The sequence below is a fragment of the Aulonocara stuartgranti genome (genome assembly GCF_965226115.1).
Source record: "Aulonocara stuartgranti genome assembly, chromosome: 18".
Taxonomy (NCBI): domain Eukaryota; kingdom Metazoa; phylum Chordata; class Actinopteri; order Cichliformes; family Cichlidae; genus Aulonocara; species Aulonocara stuartgranti.
The window spans coordinates 9,460,001-9,480,316 of record NC_138954.1 but is presented as its reverse complement, the minus strand read 5'-3'; the positions used below and the strand labels follow the sequence as shown (position 1 = coordinate 9,480,316).

General features: G+C 40.6%; 2 protein-coding genes across 5 annotated transcripts in view; one reads left to right on the top strand and one right to left on the bottom strand.

Moving 5' to 3' along the window:
- Positions 1–690: 690 nt before the first annotated feature.
- On the bottom strand, positions 691–4,850 carry LOC309693371 (uncharacterized protein). The gene is made up of 5 exons (XM_082512495.1): positions 4,713–4,850; positions 4,318–4,550; positions 4,113–4,234; positions 3,398–3,500; positions 691–2,448 (listed from the first exon to the last, which is right to left on the bottom strand). Exons 1-5 carry the CDS (start codon positions 4,820–4,822, stop codon positions 1,493–1,495), a joined length of 1,524 nt encoding a protein of 507 aa, XP_082368621.1. The 5' UTR covers positions 4,823–4,850; the 3' UTR covers positions 691–1,492.
- Positions 4,851–7,861: 3,011 nt separating this feature from the next.
- LOC309693268 (uncharacterized protein) overlaps positions 7,862–20,316 on the top strand; it is a 13,307-nt gene continuing 852 nt past the window's right edge. The window contains exons 1-14 of one of the 4 annotated variants that reach the window (XM_082512332.1): positions 7,862–7,967; positions 8,525–8,904; positions 10,997–11,099; positions 11,200–11,344; positions 11,434–11,516; positions 12,226–12,333; positions 12,650–12,768; positions 12,865–13,036; positions 13,211–13,308; positions 13,678–13,755; positions 15,766–16,425; positions 17,270–17,382; positions 17,524–18,140; positions 19,173–20,316. The exon at positions 19,173–20,316 is cut by the window's right edge and continues 852 nt beyond it. In XM_082512332.1, coding sequence (XP_082368458.1) covers positions 8,817–8,904; positions 10,997–11,099; positions 11,200–11,344; positions 11,434–11,516; positions 12,226–12,333; positions 12,650–12,768; positions 12,865–13,036; positions 13,211–13,308; positions 13,678–13,755; positions 15,766–16,425; positions 17,270–17,382; positions 17,524–18,140; positions 19,173–20,316 — 3,528 coding nt within the window. In that variant the 5' untranslated portion in view covers positions 7,862–7,967; positions 8,525–8,816. Of the gene's footprint in view, positions 7,968–8,524; positions 8,905–10,996; positions 11,100–11,199; positions 11,345–11,433; positions 11,517–12,225; positions 12,334–12,649; positions 12,769–12,864; positions 13,037–13,210; positions 13,309–13,677; positions 13,756–15,765; positions 16,474–17,173; positions 17,383–17,523; positions 18,141–19,172 lie in introns of all 4 variants that reach the window. The other 3 variants (XM_082512330.1, XM_082512331.1, XM_082512329.1) reach the window with 3 other exon arrangements.

Genomic DNA, 20,316 nt, shown 5'->3' with positions numbered 1-20,316 from the left:
GACAAGCGATGCCAAAAGATGGTTAGTTTAATTCTCATGAGTCATATATTTAAATAAAGCAGTTCTGACACTTTCCAAAATCCTTCAAGTCTAATCTGGTTACATTTCTTTCAGTTTACTGAAATGTATTTATTGTAACAGCCGTCCATCTGCAGGTTATCCAGTTCAGGGTCATAGGCCGAGAGACTTATCCCAGCTTCACAGGGTGGGAGGTGGGGTACGGCCTGCAGAGGTCGCCTTTCTGTTTTATGACCAGTAACATTCAATAAAATTCAAATCAAACTTAATCCTCGATTGACTGTTTGTAAAAATGTAACCTAGAGGTTTAAACATACCACAGTTCCTACTTTAGTTTGCAGTTGTAAGAAGTTATTTAAAACATACCTAATTTATAATCAAATGATTTCCAGCTTATAAAAACACTGACATTGTGCTTGAAAATGTAAAAACAACAAAATGGGAGGGGAGGGGGGTGCAGGGATTACTGCTTTTGTTAGAGCCAGACAATCTCTTCTTCTACCCTCTGACGGCCCATCAGTTTTTTGGTACTTCTTTGATTTACCTCCAGCACAAGTAACTTTGATGTTTAATGGAAACACCAGACACCGATCTAATCTCTGATAGGGCTGAGATGTGTTCAAAGATGTGTTCAAGGACCAAGTTCAAATGCAGAGCAACTTTATTTACTTTTCAAATTTGCAGTTTGGGCTCCGCAGGGAAAAACTTATCAGGATTAAATTAACATAAGTTACATGTAATAACAAAGGCAATGAATATGAAATTGGTAATTTAGGAACAACAACACGGTTGAAGATGAAGAGAGAAGAATGGCAGGTAGAAAGCCTCTTTAGCTTTTCATTAGCCTCTCATTAAGGCTGATGGATTAACACATAAAGCTACGTTTCATGAGTCTTTAAGGTGATTTGAAACCAGTGATTAAAAGGACTAAAGCTAGCATTAGTTCTGCAGTCTGATCACAGACTGTATATGAAAGATTGACATATGCTTCAGGTCTGAATTTTAAGCCATTGGAGAAGTGCTTTAAACCTGCATTCTTTTTAAAAGCCAGTAGAGGGCGACTATAAAAAAAAGAACTCAGTTTTACTCGGTTTGTGACCTCAATAAACATTTCATAAACACTGAGTTTATGTCTCACTGAATAAATTTGTTCCTAGTTGGAGTAAAACAGATGTGTTATACGGGGCATGTTTGAGGAGTTGATGAGTTTATTTCCACCCTTTACTCACCACAGCTGGCTAAAAAAAAAAAAAAAACATAAAAAGATAAAACACTTAATAACAACTTTCCACAATCCATCTTTTCCATGCAGCCTGTGTGGCGCCTGATGGAAACACATTAGCCGGGCCATAAACTTGACTGTAGTTTTATAATTCTGTACCACTCAGTCTAAAATTATGTGTATATGTAACATCACAAAAACAAAACCAATTATTAAGTTCTCCACACGGGCAGCGGTTGTATAAAATAAACATTATAAGTGTGCTGTTTTCTGATGAGACTTGAGGCTAGAGCGCTGGGTGAAGCACTTCCCGCACAGCGAGCACTCGTAGGGCTTCTCCCCGCTGTGGACCACCGCGTGTCTGATGAGGTTGCACTGTTTGGTGAAGCTCCGGCCGCACTGAATGCAGGTGAACGGCTTCTCGCCCGTGTGACTCCTCAGGTGCTCTTTGAGCTGGCTGAACCTGGTGAAGCTTTTGTCGCAGTACGTGCAGTTGAACCGCTTCTCGCCGAGCCCGGACCTCCAGGGCGTCCTCATCCTCCTCGCCAGGCTCAAACTGCCTCCAACTCTGTGTGTGGCGAAGGGGCCTGCGGGGTTCGGCCCAGTCCGGCCCTCGTCTGGATTACTCGTTTGAGTACAGCTCTGTAACTGTTGAGGAATCAAGGTGGGATCTGTGGAGTTAATCTGAGATGCAGAGTTTTGTCCTTCCTCTGACTGTGGCCTCTTACATCCCAAACTTCTGCCTCGTCTTTTCACTCGTGCGGAACTCAGCACAACAGAATTAAATTTCCCAACAGAGTGAACTCTGGGTGCCACATCCTCCAAATGCAACAGGGCTGAAGATGCAAATGCAGCAGGAATCTGCTCAAACTGCTGCCCGGTGTACGGGACACCTGGGTCCCCCGTGTCTCTGCACACGCTGGATGGCCACAGCTGCCCCTCAGCTGTCTCTGTCACAAACGTGTGGGCTGAACCGAGTGGAGCTGCGTCCTCATCCGCCTCTTCCTCTTTCTCGTGTTTCACTACGAGTTCGATATCATTTTGGCCGCTGTTCAGCTGCTGTTCTGGGAAAATGCTGTAGCCGTCTACTTGGGAAACCAGATCTTCAGAGAGGGCCGGGTTTTCAGCCGAGTGGTAAAGCTCCGCAAAGCTGTCGCCTTGGGCAGGTTTTGTTGTGTCGAAATATGGCTGATGCTCGGCTCCAGAGACTAAAGAGAGCACATTACCAGAGAGATGCCTTTAATAAAACCTTTAATCATTTAGAGCAAAGGTGTCAAACATAAGGCCAAGTCTCCAGAGTCACCCCACTGGACAGCTTTGGAAAATGTAAAGGAGGGTGTAAATTTTTCATATTTATTTTCATATATTTCTGTATTTTCATAAATTTGACAGCTTGCCCTACTATTAAAGCTCTTCCCTGTGGCTATCCATATTACACCAATGTAATTAAGTAATAATTAAACTATTAAATTAGAGAAAATCTCCTGTTTTTTTTCCACAGTAAAACACATAAATGTGGACAAAAACTTTCTGCTTTATAACTACAGGACAGTCTGAACAATGATAATTTTACACATTTATTTCTTGCAACTCAATCCCAGAGTCAAGCTGATAGATTTATTTTATTAAGCAGAGCAGCATTTCTTTATCATATATTGAAAGTAAAGGTAAAGTTGTGCTTCTTTTTCCTCATATTGTGATATCTCAGGGATTAAATGGGCAGTTAAACCTCTTTGCACCAATAGAAAGGGAAGTTTCACTGGTCTGACCCACTTGGCCTCTGAGTTTGACATCCCTGATTTATAGTCGGCAAATAACAATTTGGCTCATTTGAAATTAATTTATAGTTGTAATTCTTATCAGATCATATCCTGGGCTTTGAATTCAGTGCAATGCTGTTAAACTGCAAACCTAGACAATAATTTGTCTGTAAACTGAACCATGTGTGTAGCATCAGCTCTGGTGCACATTAGCACACATACATATTAATTTGTACTCAGACTCAGGCTTCTCATCTTATGACCTGTATATAAACAGTGCATTTATTTACCTTTACAGCTTATCTGAGTAAAGTGAAGTATTCCTTGTGCTTGAACGAAAAGTCCCTCTTAAACATCACATTGTTTTATTTCTTCACTATTAAAGGTGTGGACTCACTCGGTCTGTCCTCTGCATCATTTTTCCACATATCCTCTTCTGCACACTCCTCTTTGATCCGTATGTGATCAGGCCCATTAGCAAGCTCCACGGCCTCAGCACACTGCAACAGCAGGCTCAGGGTTAGTGCTTAAATAAGATGACACATGCACTGCGTGGTCAAGCAAATGCATCAGTGCTTATATGCAAGTTGTGCTAGTAGAGCTCTAGCCCATCTACAATGAGGTTAAATAAGGTTAACATCACAAAGTTATAAAGTTTTGTACTTACGAGTCAATATAAAATAATTATTACATATATTCTAATTTACTTTCCCGTGTTTCTATCTTAAGGATATAGGTTTAAAAAAAAAAAACTCCCTTAAAGCAACTGGTTCCTCGCTGAGCCTGGTTCTGCCAGAGGTTTCTTCCTGTTAAAATTGAGTTTTTCCTTCCCACTGTTGCCATTCATAGGGGGTCATATGCTTGTTGGGTTTTTCTCTGTATATATTATTGTAGGGTCTACCTTATAATATAAAGCGCATTGAGGCAACGGTTGTTGTGATTTGGCGCTGTATAAATAAAACTGAATTGAATTGAATTGAACTGAACCCAGTCTGGGAGCTGGTTCCACAAGGGGATTGGGCTCTTCTAGTTAAAGGCTCTGTCTCTCACTCTCACTTCTGGAACTTCTATGAATGGGATAATATGGTGCACTGGTAATAGCCGTATCCTACCTGCTGGGGTTGATCTGGAGCCTGAGCTTCCACCGGTGTGTCCCAATGTGAGCTCTGAGTTTCTTTGTTGAGAACTACTTTGACCAGAGGAGAGAATCTCCCCGCTGATGGATTGTTAAACACTAAGAGAGAAGATCACACAAAACTGTCAGTTATAAACAACAAAGACGTGACTCCTCAGCATCTCTCAGGCAGGTGTCCCCACCTTTTCTCCTGGCCCTCATCCGGCTCTTCCTCAGCTCTGCCTCCATCACCTCACACTTGCTCTTCAGCAGGTCGATGTCCCGCCGGCTCTGGCTCACCTCCAGCCTGAGCACCGTGCAGCTCTGGTCCACACGCCGGTTTATCTCAGCTACAGCCGCCTTGGCCAGGACTTCCATGACGGACAGCAGCTGACTCTGGAAGTCGCAGCTCTCCATCTCGCACTGGTTTCGGCTCCTTGTTACAGCACAAATAAACGTTTTAAGCTGCACACGTCTACGCGTGCTGTGTGTGAATCTGTGTGAAAGTATTAGAGCAGTGCATCCATCACCGAAGCACAGCGGCAGAAGTATCTGCAGGTTCTTCCGCGTATGCTAGAGGGACGCTTGTTTTTAGTACCTCTGTGATCCAGACAGACGGTCACGACTGAATCCTCCTAGAAAATTCATGCAAAAAACAACAAGCTGATAAATGCGTCTGTGCGTGTTTAAAAATGTAGTTTCCACCATTACAGGAAGTACTTAAACGACACACCAAACTCACTTGCAGCCACAAGTGACGTTGTGCTATTACCGTAATTATTACATACAAGCGCACTGCGCGTGTAGCAGGTGTGATTGCGGGTGACTGATTATTATTTGTTTTAATAATAATCATTTATTATGATTATTTATTATTTATGTGTAACTCCAATTACAATATGCTGTAACCTAGCTACTACCTTTATAAACAGCCAGATATGGACTTAACTGTACGTACAACAACTGACTTTTTTGCGAGATACAGATGTCTGACATATTACATGTGTAATATGACTTTTACATTTTGGAGGGTTCGTTTTTAGGCATGGTTTAGGTTGTCATGCCCATTTTGTGCAAAGATTAAAGTGATTGGGCCGCAAAAGCCACAAGGAAAGAAGCTCCTCCTTTCTCTGTAGTTTCAGTGTGCGTAGCATGGCTGATATGGCCAAAGGAGCATTTTTCTGCTGTTTCAATACTATTATTCTAAGAAGAGACTTAACCTTCCTGTAGCATTTATGAACACATCTGAAAAGAAAGAAAGAAAGAAAGCCATAAGAAATGTAACAGACAATTTAAGCAGTGAAAAAATTATGATAACAAAAAAAGAGAGAAAGAAAAACATCATTAACACTGGGTTACAGTTACTAATATAAACCACTCTCTGTCCAGGTTTTATCCCTAAGTTTTCGTCCAAACTTCGAGACACTCCACCTTAGATGAAACAGCTCACTGCAAATAAGCATTAAGTTGTTATGAGTGATCGGCTTCACCCTGTAATCAACTCTTATAGGATGGTGAGGATTATACTGGTCTTTATATACTATCTTTTGGAAGAATGGTGATTGTCCAGTAGAGTTCATGAGACTTGTACAGTCAATCAGTGGGCATGCGGGGGCCCAGCACCTTACTAACACACTTTTCCTTGTTTTTCCTTTAATTTGTCCTGTATGCTGGTTTTTCTCTATAGTCTAATCATCACATAAAATTATTCTGAAAAAAGTTATGCAATTAAGGTAAAAATAAATAAATAAATAAAAACTATCATGGCGTGAATGATGCAGGAACACACAAAGGCAGGCTAACAGAGACAAAGGAGGGGTTATGTAAACCCACATGAGTAGGTATAATAGAAACACCAGGGTAAACAAGATGCAACTGAAACTAATTAGAACAAAAACAAAACAAGTTTAACTAATGACTAAGAAAACAAAACAAAACAGAAAGTAACTAAATGGGGAATTCCACGACGAAGACAAAATCTTGAGGAGGCAAGAAGAAAAGAAACATAAGAAATCAAATTTAGATAATATTAATAGATTGTTTTTTAAATAAAACACACAGTCTTAAACTGAGGCTAAACCAGCAAATATACACTAACCCCCCCCCCCCCCCCCCCCCCACACACACACACACACACACAGGTGGGCATCCATAAAAATGACCAAGTTGCAAGAAATAACAATCCATCCATTTTCTTCTGGTTATCAAGTTCAGGGTGGCAGTGGGGTTGGAGCCTGTCCCAGCTCTGATGGGTGAATCCAGGTCCTTCTTGTACTCCACCACTTTGTAATTTCTTAGTTACAGCCTTCATAAATTTTGGGAATGCCTTGCAGAGTACTGGCTCAATAACCTACTGGCAAATACAAAACCTTAAAATCCACAAGACTAACTAAAAGATTTTCCAACAATTACATGTGCAATATTAATCAAGTGCACAACCTGGCAAATTTAAGGTTATTGTTAAAACACTGCATAAAGCACTGATATAAAACCCATTACTTATGACCTAAGAGTGAATTATAAGTGGTGACTATGTTGTGCCAATTTGTTAGAGATGATACAACAAGAAAATTGCACGATAACAGCTGAAGAAGCAATGGAGCATATTAAAATACAGGAAGTTACAAAACTGTAGCTCAGAGATGCAAATAAGTAAAGGAAGGTAAACCATCTATAGAGAAAAACAGTCGGAGAACAATCAGGTGTGATAAGTATTCCACACTTATCTGCTTTAACAGGGATTCTTACAACTAAACCTTTTACAGTAGAAACCATCTGTGATGAACTGTAAAAGGGAAAAAGCCCAGCAGGTCCACAGAAATTCATCATAAACATAATGTTTTGAGGGCTTTATTTCAAATAACAGGATACTGCAAGAATAGCATCAACACAGTGTGTAATGTAGACACACACACACACACACACACACACACACAAACAACTAGACTTTTTATGTTTCTCTGCAGTGCTTTGTGACTCTTTTGTTACTTTGTGGTGCATTCGTGTTCTTTGTGGCTCAACAGTTGGGAGTTCGCCTTGTAATCGGAAGGTTGCCGGTTCGAGCCCCAGCTTGGACAGTCTCGGTCGTTGTGTTCTTGGGCAAGACACTTCACCCGTTGCCTACTGGTGGTGGTCAGAGGGCCCGGTGGCGCCAGTGTCTGGCAGCCTCGCCTCTGTCAGTGCGCCCCAGGGTGGCTGTGGCTACAATGTAGCTGCCATTACCAGTGTGTGAATGGGTGGATGACTGGATATGTAAAGTGCTTTGGGGTCCTTAGGGACTAGTAAAGCGCTATATAAATACAGGCCATTTACCATTTCTGAACTACTTTTCTTGCTCATGTGTTTGTCTTCTCCTTCATTGGCACAGTGTGACTAGCTTTAGTTTATCTTATGATTTCACTGACATACTGAATCTTTGTATGACAGCTGTGTGGAACTCCGGTGATAATTCTTGAGCCCCTATGTGACACTTTGCTGGTACTTATATTTATATTTATATTTATATTTATATTTATATTTATATGTAGCAATGATGTAAAACTGTTAAAATGGAAGAAAATGTAATCAGATTTCATCCCTCATCTTTAAGGTACGTTCAGATCTACTTATTTCAGTCAGGGTGATGGAGGTCGGCCCACAGAGAGACAAATGCAGCGCATGTGAGGGAAATAGATGAACTGTACAGATACTATGAACTGATTTCCCTACTCAGCAGAGGCGGAGAAACAGAGGGCCAAATACAGAGAGAAAGCACAAGAGAAGGAGAGACACTCAGGAAGTTAAACAGGGGAAGTTTAGTGGTTTGTTGCGTCATCGTTTTATGCTGCTACTTGTGTGCCGATGCAGAGTGAAGGTAGGAACACTTGTGTTCGCTTTTTAATTTGTTTGTTTCCTCACATTTAAAGTCTTTCCAAAAACGTGGACCGATTGGGAGGGTGGTGGATGATAGGAGAGTAGCGGCAGGTGTCAGGAAGATGGAGAGAGTGGGGAGAGAGTTTGAACGTCTCTGTGAATCTATATGTTCAGTGCTCGACTTCCGCTGAAATGAGAACAGGGCCGCGATGGCCCTGACATGAGGGCAGGGAGGACAGACCGGGCTCTGTAGTGAGCGTAGTCCTCAGGCAGGAGCGGAGATTAGAAGCTTAAGTTGGTCCACCACCTCAGAGAAACCTTATAGCATGATTGGAGCGAAACGTTCAGGGGCTCTTTTCAGTGAATACGAGAAGTACAGATGCAAGGGTGTGGCCTTTCATTCGAAAATAAATTGAGTGCATCAGGGGGAAGTGAAGGCGTCATATGCAAGGCGAGCGTTCAGTGCAGTTTGTTTGATTTTAACTGTGAGATTGTTCATTGTTAAAACGTGAAACTGCTATATCCACAACGAAACCGTTATCATTTCTGCTTTTGCAGGGAGGAAGACACAACAAAGTATGTCCTAACGCTCGATTTTACGTGACAGCCCCAATGCAGCGCAGCTCACAGAGGAAACAAGCTGCACCTAACAACATGCACTGAAGCAAAGGAAACAGAAGCAACAGCAGCACAGTCAAACCTCTGAAATGTGCAACGTTTTATCAGAGTCATCGTCACTTTAACCATTTTGGTCAACGCATCCAGAACAGACAGTCAGTGAACCTGACCGTCACCAGCAGGGTAGAGGGGACCAGTCTGAATGTGAGGTGAAAAGAGAAGACAGGAAGAGATGAGGAGAGTTCGAAGAAAAGGGGGCAACAAAGAGAAGGTGTTTGGATGTGATCTGTTGGAGCATCTAAATACCTCTGGTCAAGAGGGTAAGTGAGCAACCCTGACTAGAAAACATGTCCTGCTCTTATTGTTGTTTTCTCCACTTGTCATAGTTTTCTTCATTGCATTAAACACAATCCTGCAGAGATAAATCATTTACACATGGGTGTCAGACATCAGCAGAAGTACCGTTTATACCATGTAAATGAAACATGTCATAGAAGTGTTACTAAACTGAAGCAACCTGCTATTAAGCACATTTCATGGGATATTTCTCATGTTTCTCAACTCTTTAGCATCTCACTCTGCAGTAAAGTGCTTGCCTATGCTTTTTTTAAAAGCATAGGCAAGTCGTGAAGGCCAACGTTCAGATTATGACTTTGCTTGTCAAACCACACCAGGCTGAGTCAAACATTTGAAAAAGTCTTAATCATTTTATAATGTGACCCCGACTGACTCATTGTGGGCAAAGCGTGGGACATCGCAGGGCAAATTACTTTGGGGGTAAGTAAAAAAAAAAAAGGTAAAGACTTTTGGGAAAGTATTCTGGCACTGATGAGACAAAGGTTGACTTTTTTGGAAGAACATCAGACCAGCAGTCATAAGTGGGCATAGTGTGATGGTCTGGGGCTGCTTTGCTGCTTCAGCACGACTTTCTGTAACTGATGGAACCATCTCTTTACCAGAAATGCTCAAGGAGAACGTCTGGCCAACAGTTCATGCCCTAAACCTCAAACAGAGTTGAGCTGAAAAGAAGGACAGTGATCCAAAACACCAGCAAGTCCACCTCTGATTGGTTTAAAAAACTCCAAAATAATGGTGTTGGAGTGTCATAGTGAAATATTCTTTAGCATGACCTTAAACTGGCCATTCATGCTTGAAAACCCTCCAGTGTGGCTTTATTAATTCATCCTGCAAACATGAGTGAGCCAAAATTCCTCCAGAGCAAAGTGAAAAACTCATTGCAGTGATCACAAATGTTCATTGCAGTTGTTGTTGCCAAGGGTGGCAAAGCCAATTATGAGGCTTAGGGGACAATTGAACAATGAAATTACAATTTAAAAGCTGCATTTTGTATTTATTCAGGTTGTCTTTGTCTAATATTAGAATATGTTAGATAATCTGAAACATATAAAATATAACTGTGACAAATATGCAACAAACTAAGAAATCAGATGGGGGCAAACACTTTTTTGTGGTACTATAACTGGAGAAACAATGATTTTTGCACTTCAGCTTCTGTTTTATTTTCTGGTATTTTAAGATTTTAGCAGGGATGCAACACATTTCTTGTCAGTAATGTTTCCACTTACATGAAATAAACAAAAAAATATCGGACATAATGTCAATAAATGGGATGAAAGGACGAGGAAGGTATCTGCTGTGCACCTGGCCAACTTAACCGTGACCCTTAGAACAGAAATATTCCTCTCAGGGATCCATGTAGTCTTTGGCACTTCTGTGCTTCAAGCTAAATGCCCACATGTCAACAATGACAAAGGAAACATAACTATTTTAAGCAGACAGAATATTTGCTGTGTTCACAGTCATAGTTTGGTATGCTAATTTTTCTCACTATCAATAAGCAAAGACAAAACAACAACAAAGCTGTGGCTGAAATCAGTTTCATGTTTGTATTTGTCAAATCTCAGTATTACAGAAATGTACTTAAAAATAACCTGTTCAACTACCACAATATAAGTTTTATATATATAGTATAAATGGTGTGGTGACTTTGACCCTAAAATAAGTTTTTAAAAAGGTTTTTAACCCTGGAAATTATATTCATTACAACAGTCTTTCATAGGTTTTGATCGAGGAGTCTTTGAGTCATATGCCTGATGCTCTGCATGAACCTCTAGATGTCAGAGGATCATTATCAATAAGATCCGTGGACCAATTGAAACCGGGCAAATTTTCATAGTCAAAAGTCATCAGTATGCTTTAGTTATAAAATTATAGATTTGATAGACTTATTGACTGTATATGTACCGAATTTCCAGAATTTCCCTTAGGAAGCAACCCGAGGGATTAATAAAGTTTCATCTAAATATTTGTATCTAAAGATGACAGATTGAACATGTTCCATGCTTTTATTAGGCCAATATCCAGGTTATTCATTTGAGTCTTCTTTCACAGTTCCACTGGTGCTGCGATGCTGCAGTGAGTTTGTGGAGCATCATGGGATTGTTGATGGGATCTACAGGTTGTCTGGAGTGTCATCCAATATCCAGAAACTCAGGTAAAATGTCTGTGTGTGGTCAACCTTTACCTGTAAATAAACAATATAATCCACATATATTTTAATGGATATTCGATTATGTTATTATCATTCAAAACAGGGGTGAGTTTGAGAGTGATGGTAATCCTGAACTGAACAAGGATTTGTACCTGCAGGACATCCACTGTGTCAGCTCTTTGTGTAAAGCTTATTTCAGAGAGCTGCCCAACCCTCTGCTCACATATCAGCTGTATGACAAATTTGCTGTGAGTATCTCAGACATGCGAAAAAAACAAAATAAAATCCTTGACTGGTCTACAGGCATGAAAACAGAAAATAACACATATCCTAACAGGAAGCTGTGGCCATCCAGCTAGAGGAGGAGAGGCTAGTAAAGATCGGTGATGTCCTGAAAGAGCTACCAGCACCTCATTACAGGTACAACCCTCTGCATCCCAATGACAGCCACTTTTACTATATAATAACCTATATTTCTGCACACAAGCAGAGGGCATCTCCTTTTATTTCTCTCCAGTAACTATCACAACAGATCAGCTCAATTTTATTACTTCACCAGAGATTAGTAGGCTTTAGTAAATTCTTCTATATGTAGATTTTAGTTCACTGCCACAAGGAAGACATGTAGGAAAATATTACAAAACTGTACATTTACAGATAATAACACTGGACCCCGTGAAGCTGCTTAATTACATATAAATGGGCTGAACTGGCAGACCAGAACCTAACTGCACGGTTTTGGTCCGCCATCATCCATCTATTATCGTGGGGTAGAAACATAAGCACAGATGCCGACACTCTTCTCTCCCTAACCACCTCGTCCTCCAGGGGCATGCAAGGCATTCCAAAGCCAGCCAAGAGAGCCCTGGGTCTACCCTGGGCTCTCATTACAGTTCAACATGGCTGAAATACTTCACTTAGTTGGATCACACAGTCCAAAAGTCCAGTACAGTTACCAATTAAAAAGTAAAGAACTGACCAATAACAGTATTTCCTTTACGAAAACCACCATTAATCCCACATTTACAGATGATAATACTGATTATTATGTGGTTGATGTGTAAAATAATACTGTTTCTAACAAGGCTGCAGATTTAAAAGCTGATCATGTATCATGTGTGTCCTACAGGACTCTGGAGTTTCTCATGCGTCATCTTGTCAGAATGGCCTCGTATTCGTCAGAAACCAACATGCACTCCAGGAACCTGGCCATTGTCTGGGCCCCCAACCTGCTCAGGTGTGTTAATGAAAAATCAGTGTGTCTCAGATATGTGCTCTTGTGAACTGAGGGATACACTACCTGCTTTCATTCTGAGGGAAAATACTATATATATAAACTGCTGAAAGTTACTGTAATTTTAATTTATATTGTATGCGATTCAATAACCTTGTATAGTGCACCGCTGCCTTTGCTTACCTGTTCCTTGTTCCTTTTCTGCTTCACTTTGTTCTTCTGTTGTTTTCATCCATTCCTTCTTCTCCTTTAGCACATAGTCATGTCTTGCAGTTGTGATAATCAATCAGTAAACCAATCTATCAATCTGTATGAAAAGGTCTAAAGACATTGAAGCGACAGGATTCAATGGCACTGCGGCCTTCATGGAGGTCAGGGTCCAGTCCATCGTGGTGGAGTTCATTCTCACACACGTCCCTCAGCTGTTTCCCGATGCAGGTCAGAACACAGATGTGCATCCACAGACACTCACGTGCAGAGAAAGGCGATAAACTTATGTACCACAGCTTAAAATCTTTCCTCTGACCTCTTCAGACATATCAAACGAGAGAAGGAAGTCCCTCCCATCCCCATCAGCATTCCCCAACACGGAGGAATGTTTATTCCGGCCTGTTCCCACCCCAGCTTGTAGCTATGGGAACATCAGTCCAGGAGATGGTCCACTTCCCATAAGACCTTACCATGCCATCATTGAAGGCACAGACAAGTGAGTAAACCATTTCTTTATCTGGGTCACCATTACTGTCCGTTATACACAAAATCTTAGTCGCTTACACTTTTTAGAGTATCAGGTGAATGAACAAGTGATGCTTGTATGTTAGAAAATAACATTTCTTGTCATATAAACTTCTTGCAAATGTGCGTGTCTTGCTCGCCTCAGGAGGAAAGGATCCCTTAAAGGCAGGAAGTGGATGTCCATCTTTAACATTGGAGGACGATTCCCGGATCCACGGCGAAAACACAAACCTTCAACCAAAGGTACAAAACCTTCACATAGAAATGAGTCACATCATTTATTCCTACTAAGTTAATTTCTCCTTTTCCATAAACAGGTTTGCGTGTTGACAACTTTATTCTCTTTGGTTTGTTTTCTAATTTCTTCTCACTTTTAGGAAATAGCAACATTTAAAATGACATTCAAACTCACATATTTTTAAATATTAATATTTAAAAATGTAAATATAATTTGTTTGTATTTTGGCACATTTTATTAATGTACTTTTAGAAAACTGTTGCTGCTGGCTGCTGTTTTGGACATCAGTTTTAAGTCTCCCATAGATCAGTTCCAACAGCTTCTCTCTATATATTATCTCACTTATCTTAGAAATAATTTTTATATTTTTTCAGCTCCAGAGAAAGAAAGGCCTGCTCTGAGACCTGCAAGAAGCATGGACTCCCTCAGCTCCCCATCCTATCCAAATGAAGGTATCGTCTTCTGAAACATTAAAATGATGAATTTGTTACTTAGAAAAATAATTAAATGCAGTAAAAATGTTAAGAAGTAAGTGAATTTCATATTTATTTAGATATAAACTCTTCTATAAAGAATTTGAAATGTTGATTTAATTTGTTTGATTTGATTAAGCTGTAAGACTCTGAGGTTTGTTAAAATGTGAACTCACAGTGCTTACGTATAAGAAGAAAACGAGTAGATAAAATTTCATTTAAATGCATCTGGTGATAGTGAACAGCTGACTGGGAACTTCTTCCACCATCACCACACAATAGAGTTGAATGGAGTTTGTTTTCTAATGTCTTGAAGAAAAAAGCACTTTTACATGCCATTTCGTAAAGTCCCGCTTTGAAGCAATTAAGCCATCCCCATTGCAGTTTTTGGACTGTGCTGGTATTTATATAGTGCTTTTAATTTTTCTAGTCTTACTGATGTCTCAGAGTACTTTACCAGCAGTGACTACAAGTCATATTTTGAAGTAAGAAGTGACCACATTTACTAGCGGTTTAACTACAACCACTAGCAAGAATGGCTAGCTAGAAACATTTATAGACTGCATCAGTGCAATGCAAAGAGTGACACATGCAAATTAATCTTAAGTAGCACAAAGTAAAATGCTAGAATTTAACCCAGTCTCGTGACAAAATGTAAAATCCATTAACGTTTATAGACACCAGCTGATTCGTTTTTTCCCATGAGAGCTAGCGTAAATTTGAAGCTAATGTACAGAGTGTATCAAAATGAATCATTCAGTTTGGAGAGGCTATGTTTTTTAAAGTAATGGACGTAGAAACTTGCGGTAAATCTTAAAATATTATTAAGGTTTTACATACAAAACAGCGCTTTGCACATCATGTTCTACCTACATTTTGCCTCCCCACCCATAACCTTCATTTAATTTTTAATTTATATTATAACATCTGTAGGCATTTAGTATATATTCTTATTTAGTGTATTTATATAGAGAAATATAGATTATATATACTGTAAATACTACATATTCTGTTTCTGTATCAATGACACCAAGACAAATTCCCCGTTTGTGTAAAAGCTTTGCAAAAAACGTGATTCTGATTCTGAAAATTTACAGTGTTCAAAAGTGCTCCACTTTGAGCAGGCCATTTGTCCATGCGATAGTCAAACTTGTGCCATACTTTTATGAGCATGTCTGGAGTCACTGCTGTTGTTAATATTTAACCTACCGTACACCATGTGGAACTAACAAATCTCTAACAAACTCTTAATAGAGCAGTTAAAATAAATGTCCTAAAATACCCATTGGCACCTCCAATCCCTAAGTCTCCAAATGTGGACTTTTTCTCCACTTAAACAAGAGAAATGATTTTGTGTACCTGGAAAAAATCCCTACATATAAGATCGTTTGGAGTAAATGAAAACACAACAGAAAATACATGAATGAAGTTGGTATCAGACATACACAAACTCATGTTTGAAAAACAGAAGGTAGAAATGTAACACATCAAGACCTCCCCTCTAATATAAATACAAATAGAATGAATAAGTATGTGAACATAGAAATGGGATATTTGTGAACAGGAAAAACACGATTATTTTACAAACTGCTGTGAGAATATTTTGCCACACTGGTGAAAAGTATACTTTACTAGATTTTCACTTGTCAAACCTGGAGCACAGACCTTTTGTGGGTTTTTTTAAAAATACAAGTAAGCAAAAAGAAAGCCACATCATTAGATAAGCTCAAAATACTCCAAAAAGCACCAAAAGCACAAATACAGTCAAGAGGTCATGGTTCAGTCCAGCCCAGTGAAATTAGTTGAGATCAAGTCAGTGCCCAAGGTGCACAGTCGGGTGTTTCAACATGGATAATCATGCATAAACTTGATTCTGTCAATCTTGGAGGATTCATTGTTGATTCAAATTATTGTTTGCAGATAATATCAAAATTTAGACTCAACTTTACCTTTCACTTAGGCTAAACTTATTTGTCATTATATTTTTAGGTACCAGGCGTCCTGGCCAGCGCCCTCCTTCCACCAGCATGTCTCCCCTTGTCACTACCACCCCTCAGGCTGTCTCTGAGCTCCCAGTATCTTCAGGTGGATTAGGTGCCAGTGAATATGCTGTGACCTACCGCAGGGGAACAGGGCTAGTAAGCGGTGGTGCAGGCGTACAGGGTACCTACACAGCTCTTGATCCAGAAGGTTTAGGATTAGCAGGCAATGATACTGTCCAGTCCAGATCTCCAGGAATATCCACTAAAGCTGGTCGGAGAGCAGCCATGCACATCACAGGACCCACCATGGTTACTGTGCCACTACATATCACCTCTAACCTGGCTTTAGGGGTTCTTCAAGGGGGCGGAGCTGACAGGATCATACAACGTAGAGACAAAAACGGGGGTGACAAGGCGGGAGCAGAAAAGGCAGCGAAAAAGGTAAGCAGAGTAATGGAATGGAATGTGGAAGAAACCAAGAAGGAGGAGGAGGAAGTGAAAAGTGAAAAGGAGAAAAGCAGTGCAGAAGACGTGGAGACGACAGAGGATTCGGTGGCAGCAGGTGGTGCTGAGGAGAAAACGGAAAAAGGAGCAGAAGAGAAAGGAGATGAACCTAAGAGACAACGAGCCAAAAGCCTCCTGTCCAACTCAGAAGAAGATAACAAAGGTGATGCCAAAAATGCTGAACAAAATGTTGAAGATGATGAATATATGGGTAATTTGAACTTTTTTATTACAATGACCACTTTTTCTTACAAGGACTGCAAATAATAACTGTTTTGCACATCAGTTATTGATTTTCTGGTTCAAACTTAAACGTCTTAGCTGCTACTACAAAGATTTCTTTAAAATTTGGTACAAATAGTCAAGACCTCCGGTGCACCTATCGAGGAAACACTCCCAGGGGGACTAGCGGTTTTTCTCTTTGTTGACTTTTTGTAATGTAACCCTGAGTTTTAATGTGGTTTTATATAAAATTCCACAAACAGTTCTGCTAAGTTTCATAAACGGGTCAAACGTTTGACCTTCAACTTTTTCGATGGTGCCCTTTAACAGGAATACCAAATACTTGCCAATCTGACTTCTGTATGTGTTTTGTGCAAATTACCACATTAGGGTAATCTGAAGGATGACATCCATTCAACTGCTCTAAGTCTTTTTTGCCCCAACCTTTGACTATAGTCTTTTAAAATACTTGAGCATTTTTGTTTTTATTTATTTCCTCCAAGCACATTTTGAGAATCAGTCAAAAAATAAGCCCAATAATCTTACGCTTGTATTTTCCCCAGAAATTAGTTTTTTCTCTTTGTTTTTCTGCAGCTGTCTTAGAATTAAACTATTGCAAGTACAGTGCAACAAATGAATTTTACTCAGTCGTGAAACTCATTAACTCATGATCGTTGTTTCATTGACAGAAATGAAAGTTAGTGAGACGTCCGAGCTTCAGCCAGAGGACACTCAGCATGAAGATAATGGAGAGTTCAATGCTTCTGATGTTCTCAACTCAACAGAGGTGGCAGGCGACAACCAGAATATGTTTGGCTACATTCAAGACAACTTTGAATTCCTGGACCAAATGGACTGCAGTGGAATGGACCATATGGACTGCAGTGTCTCTTATCAGGTGTGTTTTTTATGGTTGCAAATCTTTCTTAGCACATAAGAAGTTGGAGGTTTGCAGAAGAAAATGGTTATTTGCACAGGAGCAGTATTACGCTGTATTTGTGAAAGCTTTTTAATGTGGTTCCTCTTTTTTCCCCAATAGGTGCAGGAGTTCTCTGTTGAACCTCCTTGTCACTCAGACGATGAGTATGAATCAATGGCTCAAGTTCAGACTTCTCCTTGTCCTCCAGAGCCACAGTCACGCCTGCGTCCAGGCCCTCAAAGTCCCAGCGAGTCAAACCCACACAGACCGCTCAGTCTCGACTTGCACAGTCGACACACAAAATCCCTCAGCCTGCCTTACATGACCTCGCCTGTCCACGGACCGGATGAGTCTTCATCTGAAGACGAGGCTATGGGGGATGACATTGGTGATAACGAGTACAGTAGCGAGGAAGACGAGAGCATGTTCGTTAAAAGCCTTCCACCGGATTTCTTTTTGAACACAATCTCTGGGTTGGAACCTGAAACTGATGGAGAGGAAAGTTCCCCTCATGATAGCGTTTCTGTGCATTACATAGAGAGCTCTGAAGAAAGAGACTGCCAGTCACTGAAAACTGAACATTCGGCATGTACAGAAACAACTACGGGAGAGCGGGAGCAGGTAGAAGTGAACGACAGAGAAGATAAAAATGGACTGGATGAAAAGGAGATGATAGAAAAACAAGAGGAAACTAAAGTTCATCAGGAAGGAGACCAGCTGGAAAACGACGTGCAAAGGTGACAACTGATTACAATCTCAGATTTTAGTATTTATCATTATAGTTACCATGCATGTGCATTTTTGTCTTAATCTTTCCTGACTGGCAGACAGAAAAAGCACAACAACAACTATTTTATCTGTTATTTTACACTAACAGTGAGTCAGAAAACCACAACAGTGTGTGTGATTGTAGCTTAAATGCTTGATGTTTAATTAGAATGTGACCAGGTTCTGCACCACCTGTCTGACATATGATGTTTGAGCATCTTTCAGTTCGTTATTTTGATTTTAAACTCGCCTTATTGTTTTCATCTTTCTCTGCAACTGGGTCCAGCAACCTAATAATCTGAATATACCCAGACAACAGTCAGCCGGTGAAACCTTTAGACTGTAATGACCCAGATATTTCCCTCAGGAGTTTGAGAAGGCCAAACAGAAATAGAATGGAGAGTGAACAGGCTATTTGACCTTACTTATGAGAAACGTTATTCCACATGAATGAGAAAGATGTAAATAGTGCTAGCATGCTTAACATATAAACTTGAAAAGGTTTACATGTCAGTTATGTTTTTGTGGCTGATTTTGGAGAAGAAACCGAACTGCACACTTTTCAAAAGACACTATAATCACTTCACTCTTGTTTTGCTGTGGTGATTTGTTTTCCAGTATCCTGTAGTTAAGTTGTGTGGTCACAGTGGCCACTACTTGGATGATTTGAAGGCTAATGCCTGAAACCTGTGTGCACCCCCTGGTGGAAAAAGATTAAAAGTACAGTGTGGCAGATAGCACCACATGTCCTTCCCGTCCCTCCATTAGAAAATCATAACAAACTGAGGGGAATTCTCTTTTGATACATTAAACTTTGTGTCATCAGCTTGAGAAATGCTACAAGAACAAACTGCTACAAGTTTAATTAAATCAGGAAGAAATATTAAAGAAGAAGCTCAAAATTAGAGCTCAAAAAATTCTATAAACAAACGTTAATATGTCTTAAAGTCTCACTTATATTGTACGCGTCTAAACTGTTTTTGTCTCTTAACTATCTGCAGCAGAGAAACAGAGGAACATCTGGATATTATGAAAGATACTGAAAGTGAAATATCCTCAACAACCTGCTGTACAGAGTTTCCACTGCCAGTCACCGAGGACGCTGACGAATCCAGCACTGTGGCTGGCACGAGCGTTGAGGAGGTGAAGGAAGTAGTTGAAATTGCTCACAGCGATTGTCCATCTCAGGAAATGATGAACCAGAAAGAAACTGAATCAACAAATCATACCAGAAGCTGTAATGGAGGGGGTACAACAGAGAGAGACAATAAGGAGGGGGAGAATGGTGTGATATGCAATGAAATGGAGGACATGTGTGAACAGTTTGTACTGAAAATAGAGGAAAGTGACGAGAGAATGAGGGAAGAAACCTCAGAGGGAAAAGCTGACAGAGAACACGACAGTAGCAATGAGCAGGATACCCAAATCTGTGGGACACACAATGACATTTGGGAAGAACTTGAGGACATTGTATCTGAAGTGATAGAAGATGAGGAAAAGGCGCAGTCTGAGAGGGAGGGTGATGTTGGGCAAGAACATTTGGTAAAAGATGAACAGGACGAAGAGCACGGATCAAAGGAAATGGTGGAAGACGACAAAGAGGAGGCGAAGAAGACGGAAGGTATGATAGAAATAGACGGTGAACCAGTTGAGACGGCTGAAGGAGCGCCAACAAGTTTAGAAATGCAACAAGAGTTTAACGAAGATGAGACCCAGAGAGAAACTCATGAGAAGATGGCCAGCAAGGAAGACTCTCAGGAACATGTCACAGCAGAAGCGTTTTCAGATCAGCCAGAGAATGAGAGCGATGGTAAACAGACAGCCGATGAGCAACTTGAAACTGCGCCAAGTGAAGATAACCAATTTAAAGAGGTGGGCTCTGATATGAAAGAGGGAAGAGAGAGTGAGAAGAGTGACGGCCCCTTAGAGGGTGTCGGAAGCACGCTGGTCTCCTCACAGCCGAAGATCTACCAAGTTAAAGCCGTGCCGGTGGTGCCTCCGAAGCCGCAGCACTGCAGAATCACCGCCCTGACCATCCGACAGCAGCAGCAGCAAAGAGAGAGAAGAGACGGCGACAGAGGGAGAGACAACACGCTGAGAGTCCCAGGAGAGCAGGACAAGGACGGAGACCAGAGCGACGAGGGC

Coding starts and splice junctions, on each gene's coding strand:
- LOC309693371 (XM_082512495.1), bottom strand. CDS start 4,822: ATGGTGGAAACTACATTTTTAAACACGCACAGACGCATTTATCAGCTT. Junction 4,235..4,317: donor GATGAGGGCCAGGAGAAAAG/GTGGGGACACCT, acceptor CTTCTCTCTTAG/TGTTTAACAATCCATCAGCG. Junction 2,449..3,397: donor TGATGCAGAGGACAGACCGA/GTGAGTCCACAC, acceptor TGCTCTCTTTAG/TCTCTGGAGCCGAGCATCAG.